Source organism: Aquila chrysaetos, chromosome 1 (assembly GCF_900496995.4).
Source record: "Aquila chrysaetos chrysaetos chromosome 1, bAquChr1.4, whole genome shotgun sequence".
In the NCBI taxonomy this organism is placed as follows: Eukaryota; Metazoa; Chordata; class Aves; order Accipitriformes; family Accipitridae; genus Aquila; species Aquila chrysaetos.
Window position 1 is genome coordinate 9,588,242 of NC_044004.1, and position 20,618 is coordinate 9,608,859.

The 20,618-nt window shown below is 38.1% G+C and overlaps 1 protein-coding gene across 4 annotated transcripts in view; it reads right to left on the bottom strand.

Moving 5' to 3' along the window:
- ZFYVE28 (zinc finger FYVE-type containing 28) overlaps window positions 1–20,618 on the bottom strand; it is a 165,045-nt gene that overhangs the window by 16,751 nt on the left and 127,676 nt on the right. The window contains exons 9-10 of one of the 4 annotated variants that reach the window (XM_030023706.2): window positions 17,461–17,565; window positions 55–206 (exon numbers count right to left, since the gene is read on the bottom strand). In XM_030023706.2, coding sequence (XP_029879566.1) covers window positions 55–206; window positions 17,461–17,565 — 257 coding nt within the window. Of the gene's footprint in view, window positions 1–54; window positions 210–17,460; window positions 17,566–20,618 lie in introns of all 4 variants that reach the window. The other 3 variants (XM_030023697.2, XM_030023720.2, XM_030023715.2) reach the window with 3 other exon arrangements.

Genomic DNA, 20,618 nt, shown 5'->3' on the forward strand with positions numbered 1-20,618 from the left:
AGGAAACACTCAGAGATCCTTTTGCATAAAAATACAACAAAGGCTATCTCATACCTGAGATACAGACAAAAAGGCGGTGAATAAGATCATTACTGCCATGAAATCTGGATCTGATCTTTTCTCGTGTGGCAATTTTAGCAGCCTGCAAAGCGAGCTGGATTTCTTCCTGATCAATGTCATCAGATGAACAAGAACTTGTCATTAAACTGCTGTCGGATGGGAGAAAAAAAAAAAAAAAAAAAAAAAGTAATGTAAATCTTCACTCAGTTGCTCAAGATTTTCAGCAAATCCTAAAGGACTTATGATTCAGGCAAGACTCTATAGCAAACGGGAACTAATTGCTGTAAATTCTTGTTGAAGTTAATCAACATGCAACCAATCACCATCATGTTTGATTTTCACTCTGTGGCATAGCTGCAAAAAAACTTTTAAAGCAGAAAATCATTTGTCTGTATTTTATTGCATCTTCCTAACTATTACCAAGTGCTGTGCCATTTTTTCACATTAACTTTGCCTGAGAATTCAGTCCTGAGACCATAACTCCACCAAAAATCCAAAAGAGGAATATCAACCTAAAAATGAGAAGGTCAGTTCTGAAGTCAACTTAGAAATTTAGTAATGTGGAAGTTAATTTGAAAAAAAGAATTTCTGAATTATTTTACCTCAAAATAGAATAGAATCTAAACATAACCTTACATAAAAAAAAAGGAAAGAAGAATGATAAAATATAATTTACACAGTAGAGAAGTAGATTAGTTCCCTTACATGCCTAACTGTAGAAATTGCTGAAATGTCAAACTACTGTAAAAAAAAAGGCTCATCAACTCCAAAGACATAAAAACGTGTCACCAAACATCTACTAGACATTTAAATTTTCTTTTAATAAAACAGATGCACAGTTGTCAGCCATTTCCACACCCTCGCCCCCTGCTCCCCATTTATGGAGAGGAAGCTTGAAACAACCTGAGACCGCAGGGAAGCTTTGGTGGGAATCCAGCTTCTTCAAATATCAGGAATTACCTATATATTTGTAAATCAAGATGTATTTTTAAAAAATAAAGTACTTGGAGAAAAAGTAGCACTTCACCAATAGAAAAACCCTTAATTGGGAGTAGAGCGCAGGATGTAATCACATTGAAGTCCTAAGGATTCACTCTGTTGACTGAAGGAGACATGCCTTCTTACTCTACTACATTCAGAGACAGAGGAACACTAAATCATTTTCCCCACATATTGGAAAGAAATTAATCTCACCAATGATTACAAAAAACTAGAATATTTTATCTGTAATCATACTTCAGCTGTCCAGAACTCCAGCACACTCTACTATGCAGACAACTACTATGTTAAAAAAAGTTACTGACTGCATAAATAGCATGCATAACGAAGGAAGTAATTTCTAACACATTCCGAGTTCAATCTGCTTTTGTTAGGTGCCGAAACATTTACCACCTTACAGATCCCATCCCTATGACAGTATGCATAAACAGTTACTGAAGGATAAGACACACAGGTAATGTTTATAATTATTTATAACAAAATTTTATGGGATATAGTTTTGAAATTCTACCTGTAGGCTATACAGGTAATCCTTTAAAATGTAAAAATGAATTAGGCTATATCTTAAAAGCCCTAGTAAAAACAGAACTGAAAATAAATAAAATACTGGAGATTAGTTATTGATAGAAATATCAATGGGAAATGTGTAGCACGAGTACCTTAACTAGCTTCTCATTCTTTCAAAGCCAGAGCAAAAAACAGGCCTGGATGAGACTAATTTTGTTCATGTTATCTATTGCTATTAACAAAAGCAAATTCTTGTAAAAAGATGTTAGTTCTATGTTTACAGTTCCCTCAGCACCACGACTGACTAGGTTTATTAAAGATACCAAGAACTGAGCAAGAATTCTCTCTCTCAATTTTTCCTTTGCTTTTCCATAGGGGATGTTTTATATATATATATATATAAAAATAATAATAAGCCTGTCACTGTGGAAAGGTCTGTGTTCGAGACAATGAAAAGGTCATGTAAGAACATGGCTTAAAAAGGAGCAAGCTGAAATGTAGTAAGAGCCAGGAAGCGATCCCCGATTCGCAATGGTATGCAGTTAAACAATTGCCTATTTGCACAAATGCTCACATATACAGAGAGAGAGGAGTTTGTCTGCCTTGTAACACAGCCAAATAAGGTCTACTTTTTTTTCTTGTTTTTAAAAGAATTGATCTTACAGTGATATATGCATTTACACTACAAATTGCTCTCCAAGGCAAGCATGGACCTCATGACAGAGACAAATGCAGTCTGTGTGTGTAATTATATAACCCCAACGCAATGGTCTCTCTGAAACTCCCAATAAGCAAAAACCTTAGCGCAGGGGAAAGCAGGGTGGCTGATTCAAGGATGACTCTTCCCTCCAAATCACAGCTGAAGAAATATTTCAAAGTGAGGTGTTAAGTGGGCAGAGAGCTATGAAGAGTGCTTTTCAAGAATATAAACTACTTAGTCCTTTCCTATTTTGCAGAAAGGAAGAAAGGCTCATTCCACAATTCTGACCAAGCTCTGCAATTTTAAGAGGAATGCAGTTTGACCTAGTTCTGTTTCAGGCTATTCTATGTTAGTTTTGTGGCGTGTCATTAAGACTGGTCATGTCACACCACAAGACTGGCTGGAACTTTTTTGTCCTAAAAATCCCTAGCATGGAGCACATACAAATTGCTTCAGCACTGTGGGATGGAAGGTCAGTATCTATGCACACTCACATTTATAACATACTTTCATATGCACAGTCACAAGTACAATATCCATATACAAGAGGTTCAGAAAAGAGGGCATTTTGTATTCAGGATTGCTTGTGCCACTGCAAAGAGAAAAGTGAATGCTCTAGAATAATTTAAAACTGGACCTAAGAATCACTACAGAGTTAGAAAAAATTACTCTGCATTTACCAACAGAACCAAGTCAGATTTAGACAAAGATGACTCTCAAAGAATGACTAATGACCATCTGTTCTTTATTTTAAAATATATCTTACTGTTAAAGAATGTAGCCATAAAATTAACATTGTAGAGGCAGTCAGAAATACTGTAAGAACAGAAACATTGCAATTGTTTGAGATAAACAGCAAAAAAGATAGCTTTTCTTATAACAGGGTATCCCAAAAAGCAGTGATTGGATCTATGCAAATATGAAAGATTCTCGTGATTTTTGAAATTGATATTATAGAAAATAAACCTGAATTCTGATCTACAGAGTTCAGCTTACCTTTTGTCCAAATTATTCTTTCAAACAAGTTTTGTTAGTTCTGTAAGGAATACCTTTCCTTCTGGGCTTATCTAACATGCATAATTTGGCTCAAAATTCTCAGCTGATACCAGATGTGTAGGAAGCATTTCACTGATGCTAGACTACACTCAGATCTGGAATGTTTCACTGCCAATGATGCTGCAGAATCAAGTATCACCACAGAATACAAATAGCCATACCAAGTAGCTAGCAACAAGTCCTCATTTTCTCAACTTCTTGGTGGAAGGGAACCCTGCATTACCCAAGGAATTAGGTTAAGAAGAGATAAGACCAAAATAAGCACAGAACTCCCCTTGTGAAATGTTTTTCATATAAACAATGCTTATCATGTATTTATTTTTCAGACTGTAGAACGATTGCAAAGTTAACACATCTGAAGGTGAATATCAAAAAATAAGATGTTATGCCGAAGGTCAATTCCAAACAGTAAACCTTTTAGATTATAAAGGAACTGATACCCTTTGGCAGATACAATGAATTAGCTTTTTACCTAACTTGGCTAGCATTTATCTGGCAATTTTAAAATTACTCTCCGTTTGTCATGTTAGAAGAGTAGCAAGACTCTTTCAACACTTTAAAAGATATATCTCTAAAACAGCTGCCTGGTCTTAAGGCTTGACTGTGATATTTAGTAAAATATGTACAAGCAAACAAAAGCCAATAACTTAACTGTACATGATATCATCTTTCACCCGTGAAACCAATCTGCTTTACAGCTTTTAAGTGCCAAAGGATACTTGTGAGCCATGTTAAGTAGTAGTATCCATACATAATGGAAAACAGGACTGTGGAATAAGAACGTTATGACTGACATTTTCAGAAGTGGCCAGTCATTTTAGGTAACCATCTGTGATACCGTAGGCTTTGTGCTGTATTTGTTGCTCATTGACACTCATCCAAAACTGGTAAAAGCAGCAAAGTCTAAAACCAAATAACCAAAGTCAATTAATTCAAAGTTGGTCCAAATTTAAATATTTTACATTTGTGCTCAAAAAATAGTTAATAGCAGTAGGAATCTGTGACCGCTCATAGATGTTTCCTTCCAAATTTGTCTAGAAGTGTTTGGTTCATTAAACCTGAAATCTGCTCTGAACTGAATGCAGAATGTGTGAGATTCTCTGAAAGAATTTCTCATTACTCACAGACAAACCCTCAGAGTATCTTAAGCATGCATTAAATATACAGCAGTGGCAGATAAAAAGAATTTAAAATCTCATTGTATTGAATATAATGAATATAAAGAAATCAACTGAATTATCACATTTTCAAAATAATCATAAAAACTTTTTTTAAAAAGTGGTTTGGTTTTGTTTCTTTGTCTTTAGAAATCTTGGAGCAAAAGCAATAGGTGGTTACTACTCACAAAGGAGAAAACCCAACATACCTATTCTACTATAAAAGCAGAAAACCCAACATACCTATTCTACTATATATGATGCAACTATGCCACCAAATTTAAAAGGAAAGTAAGACGACCCTCTAAGTCTCTGATTTCAGGCAAGGTCTTTGATTGCAACTAATTTTCAGGTATAGATTTCAGAAGACTGTCTTTAAACCGAGAGGGCTCATGTTCCAGCATGACAAACTCATCCCAACTAAGTCTAAGAGCAAAACACTTAGATGGTCTATGAACAATATTACAAATGTTTACTAGAGAAGTGTTAACACATAATTCAGTGACTATCCCTACACCATTTATGTTATACAAATACCTGTGACATCAGTGATTCCTATTCACTTGCTCTGGAAATCTCCAGCAAACTACACAAGCATAGGTAGGACACAACTATTTGCAACAAAACAGATAACACCTTCCTGCTGTAGAGTGTGAATTCAAAGCTTGTGAATCCACTTCATAGTGAATTCAAAATCCATGTATTAAATGGTACTATTCTGATGTAGAGGTTTACCCACTTTGCAAAACCAGAGGAATGCATTTTTAGACAAAGTTGCTTTTTAGGAAAATTTCATACATGCTGTACGGTAGCAGGTGAGACCCCTTCTACAGTAGGGAAATGTGAAAACTTCGCAAAAGGTTTTCTGTGATTTCACACATTCCTATTTACACAGAAGGACACTGCAATTATAAACCATGCTGAAAGTTTTTATAAAGGGACAGTAGTCCAATTCTTAAATATCAGAGTTCACTAAAAAATTCATGACAGACTGCCCACAAATTATAAAACAGTGCAGTTCCTTGGACTTAAGTGACATGAATTCATTTGCATTAGTTGGCCTTAACGAATCTCTCATGTCCATTACTTAAAATATTCTACATTTTGAATAACTAAGATAAAGATATATAAGTGTATAGCTATATCATGTACATGGATTTCCCTATATATAGGTATGTATGTTTTGAATATTCTAGTTCTTAAATAATTTCTCAAAAAAACCATTATCATGAGCTCCCTAGCTTTCATTTTTGTTCATACAGAATTTAGCACAATGACCACCTTATGCTCTATTGTTGTGGTTTAACCCCAGTCAGCAACTAAGCACCACGCAGCCACTCACTCACTCCCTGCCCCCCCAGTGGGATTGGGGAGAAAATCGGGAAAAAAGAAGCAAAACCCACAGGTTGAGATAAGAACAGTTTAATAAAACAGAAAAGAAGAAACTAATAATGATAATGATAACACTAATAAAGCTACAACAGCAATAATGAAAGGATTGGAATGTACAAATGATGCGCAGTGCAATTGCTCACCACCCGCCGACCGGCACCCAGCTAGTCCCCCAGCGGCGATTCCCCGCCCCCACTTCCCAGTTCCTATACTGGATGTGACGTCCCATGGCATGGAATACCCTGTTGGCCACTTTGGGTCAGCTGCCCTGGCTGTGTCCTGTGCCAACTACTTGTGCCCCTCCAGCTTTCTCGCTGGCTGGGCATGAGAAGCTGAAAAATCCTTGACATTAGTCTAAACACTACTAGCAACAACTGAAAACATCAGTGTTATCAACATTCTTCACATACTGAACTCAAAACATAGCACCGTACCAGCTACTAGGAAGACAATTAACTCTATCCCAGCTGAAACCAGGACATCTATAACAATACCAATAACATACACTTTTCATCCAATCTATGATATTTAAGGTTTTCTCTCCCATTTGATTTCTTTCACACTTTAAGTAAATTTAAAAAAAGAAAAACAACACACCAAAACTTCTGCAGGCAAATCTATGTTATTGTCTGCACAGTTTCTAAAACTACTTCAGTAACTGGTACATTCACCCCACTGATATTAATGTAGGCTGTAACTGGAAATCCCAACACTAACCTGTCAACCTGTCTTTCCCAAGCTATTATTCTTTTATTACTCTTACTTTTATACTTCATAAGGCTGTAGTCAACTCTGGGTTCCAATTTGCAAAAAAAGAATCAACTACTCCAAAGGGTATGCAAAGGATCAGACACAACAGCTGGGGAAAGACAAAGGTTGCACGCATGAGGAATGACATGAAGAAAATGACAGGGGTTTGGGTAAGAAAAGTGTAACTCCATGTCACTAAGAAAAAAAAAAAAAATTACTACTTCCCATCCTGCTTTCTGCAGCACCTCTGGTGTTTCTTTTTGGATACTCTCACAAGAAACACAATAAACAGCAGGTTAAAACCCTATGGTTTCTAACATGTACTAGTTCTCATATGGTTGGGAGGAAAACTATGAGATTAATAGCTTTTCACCATTATTTTAAGTGAAGGGGGTGGCTACACACTCAATCTTAGAGTCATTTAAACCAAATCCAGAACATGTCTTATTATTCGGGTAACAGCATGTATTTATTTAGCCAAGGACTATATTTTAAGGAATGACCCCAGCAGCTACATTTAAAGCAGACTAAAAAAAGCTTTAATTCAGAACTTTATTTCCTGACTTTTTAACCCTAATGTTTTATTAAGTCAAGAGGGGTTTAAAATGCAATCCCTTAGGTATTTTCTCTCTATTTTAAGAAAAAAGGCTAAAGAGGGAAAAAAAACCCCAACACAACAGCCAGCCAACCCTTAAAGTGTTCCCAAGGCTTCAGAACTTTGTCTTGAGAAACAAATAACACAACTGCATGCAAATCCCTCTATCAGGAACAATCTAGCTATGTACCGTAGGAAGTGGACTTGACTAGACCACAGTATTATCACGTGCATTAGCAGTGCCCAGCTCCATACATGGTACAACATGTGCTAGAAGCCCCATCTGCTGTCAACCTTTTGAATTCCTCAGTAGGGGGAATTATTTTTCATACACTGCAAGATTTGCAGAAGCCTCTCAGCTTCTTTTGCTCCAGTAGAGGTGGGCAATCTGAGGTTGGCTGATTAAAATAAGGAATTTGGCTAATAGGATTAGTCATGTGTCCTAAGTGGTATCTTCAATCAGAAAAAAATCCTGAGCATTGAAGACTACTGAATTTGAAATCAACAGCTTCTGCTCCACGCCCTGGCAGCTTCTGTAGCTGCCCACTCCGTTGGAAGAACACCTTCTTGAATCCTTCCTCAGCAATTCAAACCGTGAACTCCAGAACATTCTCGTCGTACTTACCATGTTGGACTTTTGAGAAAACACAGCTGTTAAAGCAGCATCTTGCCAAATAGATCCACCATAAGAAACTCTAGGTAGACAACCAGCTTATTCAAACCCATTACTGCTCTGGCCTGGGTTTTCAGAAGAATGCAAAAATACTGTATTTCAAGTGGCAATTAAAATAAACAACATAGCCAGTCCAGGATTTATCAGCTTTAACAGTGCTCTCTCCCAAATAGCTTTTTTGGTCATTATAGATAAAACTTCTGTAAGAGTGCATATGAACAAATAACTTAAGAGCACCAGCAATCAACAGGGCTGCTTTCTAAGCATCAAATTTAATGCCAGATACTTGCAAGGCACTACATTTACTGTTTTTCTTAAAATTTAAACCAAAAAGAGATAAAACCTGCAAGACAAAGATATCGTGAAATTAAAACAAAAAATAGAACTGAAAATATAAGAAGTTAGAATATTGCTTAGGTTCACCTAAGATTTTCTCAATTCCACCATGATGATGTTTTTTCTAACACCTCCTTATAATCAAACATGCATTTAAAGCTCTCAAACGTTCACTCACGCTGCAACAGGACAAATAATATGAGATTAGAACACAGAAATATTTAAACTTCAAAAATAATCCTGAAATGGAAAAACTGAAAGTGAAAAACAGAAATAGTATAGCATTTATGAAGAAATGGTATGTAGTATCAGCTCTGGTATCTGATACAGTGATAGAAATACATCAGCCCCAGCTTTTACGCCTTATCCAAAACTTGACACAGGACAGAGAGAACCTGGATACCTGATGCTGGATACAAATACTTCCAAGGGCAAGGAGAGTCATTTCACATAGCTCTTCAGCAATGTCCTCTGTGATACGCAAGCAACTATTATGTATGGCATAGTAAAAAGTGAATTAATTTAGCATTCAATTCCAGCAGATACTCTCGAGTTGCAACTCCTGTGTGTGGTATAAAGCGATGGAGAAGCAGCACTGAAAAACGTTTTCCAGCAAGAGGAACTCTAAGGGATAGGGAAACTTATTAGCACAATGTTTTCATATCACCTCCATCAGTTCCCTCAAAAAAGAATACAGAACAACCAGCTAAGGCATTAAAGCATCCTAGGGTCTAGGAGAATCCCGCAGGAATTCAGTATCCAGCCGTGGGAGTCAAAGCTGAGAAAAGCTAATTAAAGTATTAGGTGGAGCCTTAAAATTTTAATTAGAAAAGAAAGCTTTCTCTTCATTTTTCACCTTCAATGCAGCTCTAAGTATGAGGAAATCCTCTCTTTTTTCCACCAATATAATTATGGTTTCACAATGTATCTTAGTTTTAGGCATTGCCAAAATCTCTGCAAAAACTGAGGTTACTATAGTGATTTTAGTTAATTACACATAATCTCAAAACTCCCAAATATGCTACTCTAAGGGTCTTTCTGGAGGGAAAAAAAGAAATCTGTAAAATAAAATCTAATTTCTGAAAGCTAGTAATTTTTGTTCTATTAGTAACACAGGGAACACCAAGCGACATTCAACAACAGATTTTTACACATCATTAAAATGAACATAATTATAAATGTGCCCAAATTACTAAAAATTAAAATTACAAGTGAGCTATGTAGAAACAAGAACACAAACCTATTATTATCACTTTTGTCAGTCTCCAGCCAGATGATATGCCACCTGGAATACAGTCCCCAAATGGCAAATTTTGGGGCGTATACCAATTTTGCCTGAACAGACTTAATGCCTCTGCCACTGATGCTAGTCAGCTTAAAATATTGCTGTATTTCACTTGATGTACACAGAGAGGAACATATTTTATATTTAATTTACTTCAACCATATTGGCTATTTTAACATCGCTAAAATATGAAGTTTATAATTTTAACAGGGGAGGACCAAAAAACTTTGAAAAACTGAATTTTCACCTTCCCACTGTAACAAGCACTCGTTAACAAGTAGTTCACACAAGCTGCCTGGGTTATTCCTTGAGAAAATAAAATCTGCATCAGTTACTTGTTACTGAAGACAAAAATACGCATATAATATACCCAAAAATACCTTGTGGAATTTCCTGAAAGGGAACACTACAGCTTAGAAAATGCTGCACCATTTGGAGATTCGATTTTTTTTGTCTTGCAGGGTGAAGAACAAGATAGGCATGAAACACGTCAAGAAGAATCCTGGCAGTGAAAAACTAGAGACATCTGCTTCAGTCACATATGTCTCACTGACTAAAATCATAAGCAAAAGCTGACAGACCTCATCAACGCTGACTTTTTTGTTTTGCTGGTACTGCTCAGCTGGTTGTTGGGGCAAGGGATTTAGCAGCAAAGCAAAAAGATTGTACACAGGAGCCTGTTTATGACTGTATTAATATGCGTATTAATTGCCCTCACACTGCTTGAGTGACAGAGCTGTACAAAACAACATCAATTCACAGTGCCTAAAATGTACACAGGCAGTTTGCAGTTCAAAATAATTAGGCAGGAATAGCATCTATACTGGAAGTCATTCTGATTTGCTTAAGGTATAAACCCCTTTCTCTTCCCACAGCTGTTCTACCTGAGCTCTATTTCCATGAATCCAGTACAATACATGTGAAGCCATTGCCACCAGCCTTTTTCTGGTTATGAGCACTCTTTCCATAAAGAAGAGCTCTCCAGAAAAAAAGAGGAAAGAAAATCTACAGTAACGCATTGATCAAAACAAAAATGACAGCACCAAACATTAATGTAGAATTAATCGGTTATTTTGCATCGTTTAAACACATATAACCTGACCAGGTTAACAATGGTAAAACTGCAAGAGAGGAGATCTGGAGACACAGCTGATCAGGTACACTGTGACACATCAGTTAAAACACATTAATGTATTTGTTGTCCCCCACACTATCATCTGCAAGATCCCCAGAGTAGCTGTGATCTCTTTATTATAACTTGTGGGCATGTATTTTGTGCTGTAGTTTTGATAGCATAGCTCTGGACCATAAGATGAAAGAACTGAATTCTCCTAGTATAATTCACAGTCCTGGTGAATGACCGAGTTATTTTTCCTTCTTGCATCCTCTTCAAGGCACTAAGTTATACTGATGAAAAAGCACAATATAAAACCTGGTTTTGTAAGAAACTGCCCACCTGCAAGAACTTCTCTTGGTCTGTGAGATAGGCAAGAAAATGACTCACAGGCCACTCTAAGAGTGCTGATCAACGGCTTTTACTCCGCCTGGCAGCCTGTCACAAGTGGGGTACCCCAGAGATTGACTAGGCTTCACACTGTTCAACACGTATTGGGTTTGCGTGGCAAGGTTTTGGTAGCGGGGGGGCTACAGGGGTGGCTTCTGTGAGAAGCTGCTGGAAGCTTCCCCTGTGTCCGACAGAGCCAATGCCAGCCGGCTCCAAGACGGACCCGCCGCTGGCCAAGGCTGAGCCCTTCAGCGACGGTGGTAGTGCCTCTGGGAGAACAGATTTAAGAAGGGGGAAAAGTTGCTGCACAACAGAAACGGCAGCCAGAGAGAGGAGTGAGAACATGTGAGAGGAACAGCCCTGCAGACCCCCAGGTCAGTGCAGAAGGAGGAGGAGGTGCTCCAGGCGCCGGAGCAGAGATTCCCCTGCAGCCCGTGGGGAAGACCATGGTGAGGCAGGCTGTCCCCCTGCAGCCCTGCAGGGAGGTCCCCGGGAGAGCAGATCTCCACCTGCAGCCCGGGGAGGACCCCACGCTAGAGCAGAGGGATGCCCGAAGGAGGCTGTGACCCCGTGGGAAGCCCACGCTGGAGCAGGCTCCTGGCAGGACCTGTGGCCCCGTGGAGAGAGGAGCCCGCGCTGGAGCAGGTTTTCTGGCAGGACTTGTGACCCCACGGGGGACCCACGCTGGAGCAGTCTGTGCCTGAAGGACTGTCTCCCATGGAAAGGACCCATGCTGGAGCAGTTCATGAAGAACTGCAGCCCATGGGAAGGACCCATGCTGGAGCAGTTCATGGAGAACTGTCTCCTGCAGGAGGGACCCCACGCTGGAGCAGGGGAAGAGTGAGGAGTCCTGCCCCTGAGGAGGAAGGAGCAGCAGAGACAACGTGTGATGAACTGACCCCAACCCCCATTCCCCGTCCCCCTGCGCTGCTGGAGGGGAGGAGGTAGAGAAAATGGGGAATGGAGTTAAGCCTGGGAAGAAGGGAGGGGCAGGGGGAAGGTGTTTTTAAGATTTGGTTTTATTTCTCACTACCCTACTCTGATTTGATTGGTAATAAAATTAAACTAATTTTTCCAAGTTGAGTCTGTTTTGCCCATGACGGTAATTGGTTGAGTGATCTCTCCCTGTCCTTATCTCAACCCACAAGCCTTTCATTATATTTTCTCTCCCCCGTCCAGCTGAGGATGGGAGTGATAGAGCAGCTTTGGTGGGCACCTGGCCTCCAGCCAGGGTCAGCCCACCACAAACATCTTCCTAAATGATCTGGACAATGGGATTGAGAGCACCATCACCAAGTTTGCTGATGACACCACACTGGGTGGTGAGGTGGATGCATCAGAAGGGAAAGCCATCTTACAGACAGACTAGGACAGGCTGAAAGAGTGAGCTAGCAAGAACAGTATGGAGTTTAACAGAGACAAGCGCAAGGTCCTGCAGCTGGGACGACGCAACCGAAGAGCCCGGTACAGGCTGGGATCTGTGTGGCTGGGGAGCAGCCTTGCTGAAAGGGACCCAAGGGTCCTGGCGGACAACAAGCTGAACAGGAGTCAGCAGTGCACCGCTGCAGCCATGAAGGCAGATCGGATCCTGGGTTGCATCTGCGGGGACATTACTAGCACAGATAAGAGATGTGATCATGCCAATCTACCAAGCACTTGTCAGGCCACACCTGGAGGACTATTGTGTCCTGTTCTGGTCTCCACAATTCAAGAAAGACGCAGACAGACTGGAGAGGGTCCAAAGGAGGAACATGAAGATGATGGGAGAACCTGTCCTACAAGGAGAGACTGAAGGAGTTAGGTCTTTTCTCCCTGGAGAAGAGAAGGCTTGGAGGGACCTCATCACAGTATTCTAGTACATAAAGAGTAGTTACAAAGAGGATGGAGGCTCTCTCTTCACAAGGAGCCACATGGAGAGCACAAGGTGCACCAGAAGAGGTTTCACCTTGATGTAAGAAATAAATATTGTACACTAAGAACAATCAGCGACTGGAACCTCCCCAGGGACACGGTAGAGTCCTCATTGCTGGAGATTTTCAAGGTGTGGCTGGATAGGATGCTAGAAAATCTCATGTAGGCTTTCTTTCCCACGGCAGGTTGGACCAGATGATCTTTTGAGGTTCCATCCAACCTGGGCTATTCTATGAACTGACTGGCAAGGTAGCTTCAAACAGTCTTCTGCAAAACACCCTCTATTTCTGAAGCAGGTAATCAAAATTTCATGTCATTTATATACTAAGACAACCTTCCCTGCCTTGTTTCACACGTGTGCATACTAACAGGGATATACTCAAAATATGCAATAAAGTAAGCGATATCCTTCAACTATATCCAACAAGCCAATGACCTTGGGTTCTGCCCATACGTACACAAATACAGATATTCTAACAGAAATAGCCAGATAAATATCCCATTCTAACTGCTGGCAGAGTCAAGCTGGTTTAGCATAGACTTGAGTCACAATACATTGCAGATACTTACAGTCTGTAAAAGGAGGTACCAGGCTAAAACTTTACCACCAATTTTTATAAATGCCTAAAACTGTAGAATAATATACCACAAAACATCAATCGTTAAGCTATAATGACATATCTAAAAAAAAAAAAAAAGCAACTGCTGACCAGGGAAGGCATGTATTGTATCATTAAGGTTAGTTTTAAAAGTTATTATTTATATTTAAAATTGTCATTTATTGGCTCATCATACCCTTGAAATGAAGAAGTAGGCTTTACTGTGTACTCTAGGTAGGCAAATGCTTGAATACAGATTCATCAGTACTTCTTCCTCCCTTGCACTCTTACACCAAAAACTCCAATGAGGCTTGAAATCAACTAATTGTTACTACCTTGGTTCTTCTGTTGTCTCACTTGTTTTTCTGTTCACTCACTTGTTTTTTTTCCTCATCGTTCTCAAAACAACAATTTTCTTGCCATTTTCTAGCTCCAGTCTTCCAAAGAACTTAGGTTCATTCTTGGCTTTAAGCATATCGAGTCATCGCATTCTGCTAGCATGTGAATAGCCTTCACTTACGTTTCCGCTCAAATTAATGGCTGTATCAGGACCTTGCCCAGTCACTCAAACGCATGTTAAAAGCTGATGAATTCCTGCAGTTTATTCTTAAGAACTACAGACTTTACTACTTCTAACACCGAAATGGGTAAGATTCCAGCAGTGTATTTTATTAGTTGCCTATTTACAATTCAGTAAGTTATGGTTATATTAAAAATTGTTCTAAAAGTTACATTTATGAAAAGAAACCATTAAAAAGGAAAAACTGGATGGATTGTTTTGTGGAGCTAATAGAAACAATTGACTAATTGCCACTTCCCTGCCGTAGCTACAAACATCTCATTTTCACTCAAGTCAGCAGTATTATTCCAGTCACATTCATGTAACAAAAAACTTCTGCATAAAACCATAGTTTCTCTGAAACCTTCTGAAATACATGGAATACATTTATTCTTTGCTGAGAAAGCTGATTACTGATATGGGCATCTCAAGTCTGGATACTACTTAATGAACATTTTGCAAAAAAGTATCTTCTGAACTGGGCTGAACATTTAACTTCTTGACCATCAGACCTCTGAGACTAGAAAGAGGGGCCTTCTAAACAGATCAGGCACCAATGAAATAATCAACCTTTCCTTAGCAAAACCATTTAAGAAAGCCCTCTGTACCTTTCCCCCCCACCAATTTGTGCACTAGAAACCTCAAGCAAGGTTTTAAAATGCTTTTCAAATTACTGTGTGAGCACAATCAGTAATCAAAGTATGCAACTGTAGTTCTTATTTAAGACTGAATATCTTTGGCCCAGATGCATTTCAACAAATCACACACTTAACCGGGGTCTCCACTTTTCTCCATTGACTAAACAGGGAAGCTTCAGCCACAAAACTCCTAATTTAGGTATATCTGTTTGATGCCTAAAATTAGATGGGATGAATATAGCTCAAAAAATTACACAGCACTGGTTGATGATGGAAGAAGTTTAAGGCAGTAAATCACAGGCTGATTTGAAGCAGCCTCCTTTAACAGGTCCCAAATGGTTCCTACAATCATAACAGCTTTTTTCCTCCCAATAAAAAACAAAATGGCAAACAATGACCCACGGGTTGAATGGTGCTCTGGGGTCCAAGGAGTGGGAGTTTTTTCCCTGGTTCTCCGTTTGGAAAACAATAAATGTATACATATACAGAATTCCATATCGATGATACTTCATTGCTTCAAATCCATTCAGTCTATGCTATTTAATACACTAGTAGTTCATTCAAGACTCTGTGCTACTCTGGTTAAGCTGGTTTTGCTACCAGAGCTAAACTGTTTGAAGGCGCTTGGGTATTTCCAAAATGTGCTGCAAGCTGACAACACAACTGTCAGCCTCAGTATTGATTATTTAACAGCACAAAGGAATTGTTTATGATTCACAGGAGGTTGAAAGGCCAAACAAATGTATTTCAAGAATTCCATGTTTAGCTAATTATTTTTCAGAGAAAATTGCAAATATTACGTTTAAATTTCTAATTGTTAAGTGAAAACAGCAAGAAATTAAGTACATTAAAATGGCATATTTCAGAGGAAGACAGAAACAATGAAAAAACCAACTTAGTTGTTATTTCGGATATGCACATGACATCAGGGAGAACTTAGTTATTTCAGAAAAGAACATTTGTAGAGATTGTCTTTGCAAGGAACATGCTTGTTGTAGTAAACAAATGATACAACTCTACAGAAGTTGTTTAATAGCCAAATAAAACTCTTTAGGTAATACAAGATAAAAGAACAGGGGAGCCCCTTAAAAATAACATTCTAAAATACAATGCAAACAGATGTACTGAATATTACATTTCTATGCACTCAGATCTAGGAACATACTACTGTGAAGAAGTCAGACTTCTGAGCTTTTTTTTTTTCTTCTTTTATTTTATTAAATTAAGTTGTTAAAAGGAGTTTACACTTTTAAAAAACTATTTCAAAAAGGGAAATTCATATCAGTATAGTCAAGTGGGCACTTCGCTATTTTTTTTACTGGACCATAAACTACAATAGCTAGGTAATATCAATCAGATACAGAAAAATAGGCAACTTAGATTTCTTGCATGACACCTAGGGATGATACAATGCTATAGTTCAGTGGACAAGTGCACAAATGCACATGTACAAGTACTGCCTTATAAATCAAACTTCAAGCAAAACAAAATTTGAAAAAAGGGAAAAGACAGATCTAATTTAGCTAAGCATCAATACAGGAACAACTACAATACTAACACAGTACAGTAAGGCCTTGGAAAGAGGTGATGCACCTAACAGACTTACGCTTACTGCTCCAGTTATTCCTGAAGAATAACCGAGGTTACTTCTATTGTCCATTCAGACAGCCCTGTGTGAAACAGTCTTTGATGTATACAGCATTTAGAAGAGGGCAACTGTTGCATGCAGGTAAATTGGGCTTTTTTTGAAGAACAGTCGAAAGGAAATGTATTTCAAAATTAAAACCATGAAAACCAGTTTTAGTTGCATCTTTCTGCCCTTATTTTAAAAATATGAAACTCTAAAAAAATTGAGCCTGAAGATGGGCACAGCCTAAAAAAAGAAAATATATATGCACTATTTCCTCTATCACTATTAGAAAAGACATTTTACCCCCTCTTTCTATTCCCCAAACTAGACGAAATTTAGAATTCCTAACGTTCAAATGAAGTGCTGGGTAGAAGTAAACAGATGAAAGAGGGAGGACAAGAAGCAGCAGCAGACCTACCTCAACTGAAATAGTGGTATTTCAATCTGCCTGTACCAGAGTAAAAATGTTATTGCATACAACGTATGCAATACATCACATACACATATGTTATGCAAACACTGAAGAAAGCAAAGAACTCCTATTTCTGCTTTAGTTACGTTTTTCTGCCCTGAACTTTATTCCTCTATTATACCCATTAAGTGCTCTGAACAAAACTAACTAAAGTTAAAACTCTCATGCATTTTCAGGAGAAGAGAATATAAATTAGTATTCTTGCCAATTTTGGCCAACAACACTGTGGAAGTTAAATTATTGTTAACTGGAACACTACCCTCATTTTACTATGCAAAACAAAATGGAAAAAATATGTTTTCTAGACAGCCAAGACCTAGCTAACACAAACGTTTGGTACTTTTCAAGCTAAAACCTGAAGTCTTTCTTAAGAAATGCTATATGGACAAATAAAAGGGAGATCATGGACATATATAATTAATTGCTGTATGCATTAAAACTTTTCTATAAATAGTTGCCTGTCAATTGCCACAGCACTGAAGAAAACTGCTAGGAAAAAAAAAAAAAAGCACCTGCTGTTCAAAAGGAAGAATACTCAGAAGTGTTGCTGTCACTTGATTGTTAATTCAATGAAAAATTTTAACCAAGCATAACCCAATACCATTCGTCAAATCTGACTGTGAAGTGATGTTATTACCTCAGAGCGTATATGCTGGAGAGACTACATGTAGTGACAGAAACACTCTCATAGTCACTGCTGGAGATGGAGCTGAGGGGGGAATCACGTAAGCCATCCTGAGAACTGAAAAAACATATGGAAACAAAATGAACTGCTGAAGCAAACAAAGGTAAAAAACAGAGCACTGTGATAACTCATGGCTTATCATGGATTATACAGAAATAAGAACAACCCAGAAGTTGTATTTTTGCTCTTCAGAAAATGATACAAACCTATTCTGTTTTCTTCCCAAAAAGGACAGACAATTTGGCAAAGTCAGTGGGCACACATCTTATAAAAATCTTCAATTTAATTCATGCCATACAGTTACAACATTCAGGAAAGAACTGAGGATCTTACATTTCGATAGGGTATAGAGGGAATAGCGTGCCCATGCTTCTAAGTGTGGTTTGATCTTATAACAAAGATATAACAAAACCAAAAGTTCATAAAGCGTGTTTCAGGCCAAGGCACCCTAAACAATAAGCTTCAAGAACTGAAATATCGTGACAAGTTTGATCTAAGTTTCCTTCCAATGGGAAGGAAAAAGTCTGTGAGAAAGCAGAAAGCTGACTCTTCAGTGAAGGAGATGAAGATAATACATTTACCCTGAATGTGCTCAGTCCCTATAACGGCCATATATGTACCTCAACTTTTGTCCTTTAAACCAACAGATGAGCAGGAAGGAGCAGTCCCATGGCAAACCACTGACACTTCATTAGAGGAAGTCCACTAGCTACTAAGTAAAAGGATATGAATAATTTAAATGAATGGTACATGATTTGTCTCTGGCATCCCTGGACTAATGAAAAGCCTTTAAATAACACATCATTTTAGATCTTGCATCATATTATTAACATAAACTAGGATTAGAAGAGTAAAAATACTTTCATAAGCACTACAGAACTATCTTGGAAAGATCAATTTTTTGTTTCAGTAACAATTTACGTCTCAGCTATTAAAAATTCTACAAGCTGAAAAAAATTAAATGATACTAGATAAGAAAATATGTGGTCTTGAGCAGAGGTATCACAGCTGTATTGGCTCTAGGCAGTGCAGAAGAATCATTCAAGCCTGCTGAACTCAAATGTTCAGTCAACAGAAACCTTTGGACAAAGCAGAGAGAAACCTAAGAAATATCTTTAGTTAAAAGAAATGTAATTATATGGGTCAGGATTATTTTACCTTACTTCTCCACAATTACTAGCAGATTTTCTTATGCTCTTTTGATTTGTAGGCGTATGCGGGGTATATATTCAAACCAGCTATGTTCCAAATTCTTTTCTGCTACCGAATTTACTATTGTAGGTATTTTTGCAGCTAGAAGTCTGGAACAATGCTTAAGGGGAATTCTTCAAAGCAGTGTATGGAAGGTATGTGCTCTAATCCCACTAAGAAATAATAGGATTTGTTTGCATACCTCCCACTAATCACTTGGAAAATGTACCCCTTCATGTTCTTAATTTCTGATTGCCAATTTGAAAATAAATCCCAAGCGTACTATGCTTTAGTTGAAAGGAGAGCCGTCACAACTGGAAAATAATTTTAGACTTGAACAAAAATCTATTTAACTTTCATTCATTTTATATAATTTCCCTTGCTAATTCTGCTCATTATGAAGAGATATATGCATTTAAACAAAGGCTTACTCTTTTATAGCTCATCACCTTTACCCATCCAATCCTACAATACGGTCATGCTACTAAAATGTACTTTTACTATCTGTTTTATGGCAGCTAAATGATATTAAAAAACCATTAGCATATGATTTCACAGCATGACTGAGCAGGAGAAGCTGTCTTGCAAAGATGAAATGTATTGTTCAGAATAAAGTAATCTTTGAACAGCAGAACCAGGAAACAAGAGCAACTAGCAAACTCAGCACCTTCTTTTATTCTCTCTCACCTCCCTGCCATTTCCAGATTTTTCCAGTGTAACAATGCTGTCAGTTGATTTGGATAGTAAGACTTTTTCTGAAAGATGTCAGGTTTGCTGTCCTTCAGTGCTTTCTGTGAAGCTCTGCCTGATATACTTCAAATCCAGTCAAAATATCTCAGTCACCAATAGTACGTGAAACAAAATTATGAAAATTTTTTAAGAACTTAAATTCAATTTTCTGAGGTTCTTGGTTTTCTAGATATTTTGTTTGTTTTGTTTTAAAGAATTTGAGGTTTTCAGCTCTTATGCACAATCCAAAGGGCTAACACTTTTCCTAAGAAATTAAAGTTAGCATACTTTTTTGGGGAGTTAAACACTCTAGACTGAAACATAAACCAAACAAACCACCACCCTAAGTACCATCTCTCTATTAAAAGCAGATATTATTTACTGTCAACATTGTCCCAAGTCACGAAATCACTTTCTATCCCGAGCTGACTTTGTGGAGTGGACAGTCCAAGCCAGAAGACAAACCGATAAAGGTGGCACAAAGTGCTGGACCTCGATCTTTAAGAAAACGTAACAAGTAACCTCTGAACATAACAGTACACAACCAGCTTAAACTACCAACAATCTCAATGCTATCTTTATTTTCACCTTCACAGACGTTCTCTGACCAGCTTATAAGCCTCACCTCATACCTCTTCTCCATACTTCTCCCCTCATTTGAACCCTGACTCACCTCTAACTAGTCGCTATCAGCATAACTTCTTCTCATCAGCTCCACTATCTCATCTCTTTTTAAGCCTTGTCTTTATGCTGTTTGCCATTCTAAACTGTTTCACAAACTCCACCTTTTACTTGGTGCACAAACCTGGCCATGCTGAGCCATCCGCTGGTTTCAGGATTAGATACCCATCTGGTCAGTCATCATTTGGCAACATAAACTGCCTGGACACACTTGACACAAACCATGCTCACAGAGGTTAGTTTGTTGTAATAAAGGATGCGTAGTGTAGGCAATTACAACATGTAAACATTTTTCTTACTCCTGTGTACCAATACAGATTGAATTTTTGTACCAGAAATAACATCTATTATTTACAGTGTTTATTTCTGGTTCATATTCAGGCCGTAACTCTTCAGATAAGAAATTCTGTGTTTATTTAGTTCCAAGAAATGGGAATCCAATAATGATAACTCTGGTTTATACCTTCTCAGTGTTATACTAAATAGCTTTTTTAAAAAAAACAAACAAA